This window comes from Cryptotermes secundus, unplaced genomic scaffold (assembly GCF_002891405.2).
Source record: "Cryptotermes secundus unplaced genomic scaffold, Csec_1.0 scaffold70, whole genome shotgun sequence".
In the NCBI taxonomy this organism is placed as follows: Eukaryota; Metazoa; Arthropoda; class Insecta; order Blattodea; family Kalotermitidae; genus Cryptotermes; species Cryptotermes secundus.
The window spans coordinates 2,461,745-2,467,152 of NW_019734964.1; the positions used below are offsets into that span (position 1 = coordinate 2,461,745).

The 5,408-nt window shown below is 40.4% G+C and overlaps 1 protein-coding gene across 2 annotated transcripts in view; it reads right to left on the reverse strand.

The window, feature by feature from the left end:
• Window positions 1-269: 269 nt before the first annotated feature.
• Window positions 270-5,408, reverse strand: part of LOC111869051 (MOXD1 homolog 1) — a 74,080-nt gene continuing 68,941 nt past the window's right edge. For both annotated transcript variants that reach the window (XM_023860253.2, XM_023860252.2), the window contains one exon: window positions 270-1,750. In XM_023860253.2, the coding sequence (XP_023716021.1) occupies window positions 1,547-1,750 (204 nt within the window). In that variant the 3' untranslated portion in view covers window positions 270-1,546. The remainder of the gene's footprint in view (window positions 1,751-5,408) is intronic.

Here is a 5,408-nt window from a genome sequence, read left to right on the forward strand (position 1 = left end):
TCTCCCTGCCCCCAGGAATATTCCTGGTACCCATTTCTGTTAGAGACTGAGTCGACCCCAGGACCATACATCTGCTCTTCCATATGCCTTCATGGCGTAGTGCTTAATGGTGTTTTTCTAATGTTCGTTCTGTAGGAAATATCATCCTTTAATTTTCTATTTTTGTTACCCACGTATTCTACGAAGTTTACTGAGCGCGATGGATCTTGTACCAGTGCCTATAACCTAGCTCTATGGCGTAGACAAAACCCCATTTTTTTCGAATTGCCTTTACTTACGTAATTGATGTTTAAATGCAGAAGTGTTTAAGTTGATTAATCTAACACTTCAGATTAACATCTTGTACGGGTGTAAATTCTAACAAGTTTGTTGGGTGCTGTATCAACATATCAACATGTAATGTTGTCCCTGTACTTTATTAAGCAACACGACATTAATAGTTACGCGGGAGAAGTATAGCTCCATGCATACATAACTTTGGTAGTAGAAGGAAGTGAATGGTCAGTGGTCACCTTCACACCCCAGATGCTTCAGCTGTTTCCGGGGGAACAGCTCTCGGCAAATAAAATACGAGGTGGGACGGTCACCAGGGTCAGTTCTGGACGGTGTAGAGAAGTGAAAATCCTTTCTGGGAATTGAATCGAGATTCATCAGTTGTCCAACTTGTAACCTAGTCACTATACCAACTGAGCTATCCCGGTGCCCGCATCTTATGAAAATAAAAGGCAAAAAGAATATGAATAAAGTTTTTTTTTTAACCGCGAAACATTGTTTTAGTCTTGAAACTTAGCAGAGATTTTGGGCTTTATGGGCAACATGATGCAAATGAAAGGACATGCTCTGTAAATAGGAACAGCCTATTAAAAAGTGAACGCAAAGTTAGAAATTAATCGATCTGGGTTATACTAATGCTGATTTGTTTTCTGCCTTTATTGATTCGAAATAAATTTAAATACATAGTTAAGAGTGCTCTGAATGAATGGCAGGACAAGAAAATACGGACAAGATTGGCTTGAGCATGTAGAAAGGGCGGAAGAAGGACGAATATCGAAGAAAATTCTTCGATATAGGCCCAAAGGAAGAACAGATCCTGGTAGACCACGCAAAAATTGTAATTCATAGAAGCCCAAAAAGCCATCTACATAATTCTTGAATTGTAGAAGAATAAAAATAATTTCGGCCCCGGAAAAAAACCGATTGAAACTTTATCTGCAAGAGACAAGTTAATATGAAGTCAATTCTCACATAAGAAATAGACAGATTTAACATTCACGCGAATAAACAAACAGTAAGGGGCTAAGATTTTCGTCTGTCAAGAACAGCATTATTAGTTAGGGTGTTAGCCTATTTGTTTATGTATTATCAACCTATGTAAAATGCCAGTCTTCATGAGAGTTTGATTAAATATGGGGAGTTCTATCTTCCTGGCTTATAATTTATAAACTAGGCAACAGAAGGACATTTACTCGTACGTCGTTCTGTTCTGATGCTCGTGTTTTCATGTGACACTCCCTGTGTCGCTAGTACTTGAAGCATGAACAGAACACTATTGTTGTAACAATCTTTGGATGATGATGACAGCTTCGACTGCGAGATATAGGAACAGGATGGTACTAATGCCGTCAACTGAAGAAGCAGCGGTGTCTCCAGTTCTTAGGGAATGCCTGATCTTCCCTTCGCAGTGTGAATAGTTCTTGGTTTCATCTTCTGGCAGTTCCGTGAACTTGGGAAATGTCGTTATGCTCAGAGGCTGAAACAAAATGAAAGATTCATGAAATATTGCATTTCGAATAATGCATGCAACGTATTATAATGAGACTTTAGCACATTTATTTATGTGTTGGAAATGTTGATATTCTGATGTGGCTCAAAATCATATTTTTAAAACAGCTTTAATTTAAAGTACACGTATTCCGTCCGTATTCCGTATTGAGGGGGTGGGTTTCCCCATGCACTTAGACCGGTTACTGGTCCATTTTGCGTCCCCCTTTAATTTCTACTGTGTACATACCCTACCGGTACTGGTGCTTACTATCAGCCCCTTTCTGCCAGCGAGGTTCCAACCTCTTACTGGCAGTGGTATCTAATAGTTAGTCCCTTTCTGTCAGCGAGGTCGTCCCTCCTCTGGCAGGGGTTCCTCGTCCCTTTCTGCCAGAGAGGCCTGATACTTCCCCCATCTACCAGAGGAATTGGAAACTAGTTGGGCAGGAAACTTGGCCTAATTTTGCTCAGAGGTCTCCTAGAGACATGAGGTTCTTTTACGTGCCGTAAATCTACGACACGGGACCCACGGCTTAAAGTCCCTCCCGGAGGACTTGTTCCCTGAATTTTTCCGCCCTTAAAAATTCCACGACCTCCGCCGGGGTTTTGAACCCGCGTACCTAGAGTCATGAGGTGGGAACATTACCCCTAGACTACGGAGGCCGCTAGGTACACGTATACTAACTGCACTGTCATTTTAGCCTTCTTTCTCCAAACTGTCTGTATGTGAAACCCTCCTTATCAACTTTTAAATGCCTGAAACCAGTCTTTATGAAACTTGGTATGCATTTCATGGCACCTGAGTCTGTCTCAAAGGCGAACTTACTAAATCCCTCTGCTCAATCCGAGTGTTTCTGTACTCTTCCCTTGGTTGCTAGGCAACGGCTCGGTGAACACGTTCCCAAGGCAACGAACACACAACAGTAGAAATGTTGGACGCGTTAATGTCTTATCAAAGGGGAGTCCGTGGGTCTGTCTGTGTAGCCCCCTATCTTTGCTAGGTAAAAACTCTGTAAAGACTGTAAAGCCGGAGGCGTCGTTTTCTATGCGATCCGTGTCGTATCACTAATTCTTCCCAGGACTACTTGTAGTTATTGTTAAATTCTCTTCAGTTAAGTACATCTGAAACTAAGTAAGATGATGTGGCTAGTTTAGATACTACGTGACGAGGAGGTCCGTTACGTCATACAGGATTGTGAGAATATTGAAATAATACAAAATTACGATACACTGGACATATATCTTGCATGCAGGATCCAGTAAATAATTATATAATATTGGGAGAGAGGTCTTTTGGAAGGAGGAGGACTGCAATTACTTCCAGCTTCATGTTACATTGACTACATAGTCTCATAGGCAAGAAAAGCACAATGTGGTTCCTGTTGATTTGTTGATTGGTTGATTCCTGAGGGAATAATGCAATGCGATTAGACGAAGAGATTTAGAATTGGACCCGCTTCGAAAATTATGAGGTTTATTTTCTTTTTGACTGCTTTGCATAGGCAGCGTAGTAGGTTGAGGCACTATGCTACAAGCAGCTAGGTCACGGGTTCGATTCCCGATGAGGTCACTAAATTTTTCAGTTGACTTAATCTTTCCAGCCGCACTGTGGCCCTGGGGTCAACTCAGCCTCAAACAGAAATAAGTACCACGAATCTTTCTGGGGATAAATAGCTGACAATATCACCGCCGTCTCTGGGCCGATTATCTAGACAATGTGGGTGCCTCGATGTCTCACAAATCTGTGGGCTTGCACGGCATGTTACAGGGATAGTTTTGTGTAAGAAGGACATATGGTGGACAAGATAAATTTTGAAGACTTCTACATTCTAGGACAGGGGTCTCCAAACTTTTCGAACCGCGAGCCACATTAGGTAATTCAGCACTTTCAACGGGCCGGATAAAATGAGAAATTAATAACTCTAGGTATATGAGTTTTATTGAAAGCACAGAATTTCATAAACTAAATACAAAGTACGTGAGAATAAATTATCGTATATTAATGACAACAGACAGTAGCAGCAAATGTTCATATTTTCATCACAAATTATAATAAAATAATTAATGTGAATGATGGAACTATTTTTGCATTCTCAAAATCTGATTAAATTGAGGTTCAAATTTTGAAACGCTAATCACAAGTAGCGACTTTAAATGTTCATCGGATAAATTTGTCCTGTATTTCGACTTGATGTACTTCATCTGGGAAAAAGTTTGTTCACACAGATATGTCGTCCCAAAAATGGAGATAAATTTACAAGCAAATTTCTTTAAATTTGGAAATTGCTCAGAGTTCAGAAGTGTATAAAATTCGATCAAATTTCCATCCTCGTATTTGTCTTTAATACGATAATTTTCTTGAAGTTCAATAATTTCCATTTCAGTTTGACTTGGGACATCTGCAGCATCACAGTCAAACGGATTTTGAAATTTCCTGAGCACTGGAATCAAAGTAAGCAAATCGCTTCCGAAATTGTTCTTTCAAACCTGAAATGACTAAATTTGCAAACGAAGAAGGAAATTCTGCTTTACCCCTTTTATGCGACTCTGCACAGTATAGCATATGAACAAAGTTACAATTTTTCACTTGGCTTTCCAGAAGTATCAACTTTGCTCTGAATGCCTTGATAAGTGCAAATAAATCACAGACTGAGTTATTTTCACCCTGCAACTTTAAATTCAAAGGGTTCATATGGTTCGCCAGATCAGCAAAATATGATAATTTCCAAAGTCACTCGGTATCTGATAAAAGTGGTTCGTGATGGTTTATTCTGTAAGAAATATATCAATTTCATTTCTGAGCTGAAAGAAGCGCGAAAGAACCTTTCCACAGCTAAGCCATCGAACTGCAGTATAATATGTCAGGTCAATAAGCTCGGAATCACATTTACTAGTACTCAGTGGAAAATTAGTTCAGTTGGCGCATTTCTGCACAATTCTTTCGGGCCGGATAAAATCACATCACGGGCCGTAGTATGGAGACCCTTGTTCTAGTACATAACGCCATGTACTCCGTCGAAAGTCAACGGATGTTTCGGAGGAACATTTCGCCTCCATTTTCAGGGTTGAATTATAAGCCAAACAAGTTCTGTTTTGTCATCTGGTTACACGTTGGTTTTTTCTTGGCTTATTCATTGACCCTGAAGATGGAGACGATATGTTGCTCCGAAACGTCGATTAATTTTTCAAGCACTGTTCGGTGTTATATCCCAGAAGACAAAACTCTTCATAACCAGGAGATAATTGTTATCCGCATCGTGAAAGAACATGTTCTAGTTACAATTTTTAAGCAAATAATGAGACGGTAATTCCCTGCCGTTAGCGCAGTGTGTTTTTTTTTTGTTGCAGTCCGGTGAAGCTCATGGCAGGTTTTGCGGCATGTTTATTTCTGTTCCTACCCGGCGACTTACTGCCCAGCCGGCCGTGGAATTGTTTTATATGGATAGGAATTCGAGGAATTCCCTTTTCAGGTCAGTGTGGAGTCACGAGGCGAGTTGCGTGCCAGGTGGATCCATGGGCGTGGTGGAACTTCTGCTAGCTTTGTGTGTTCAGTAATACTCGTTAACGTTATAAAGTCATTACTCACTTAACCAGAGAGAAGTGGATCCATGAAAGGATGGTGGCTTCGTAAGAAGGACAAAAAAAAA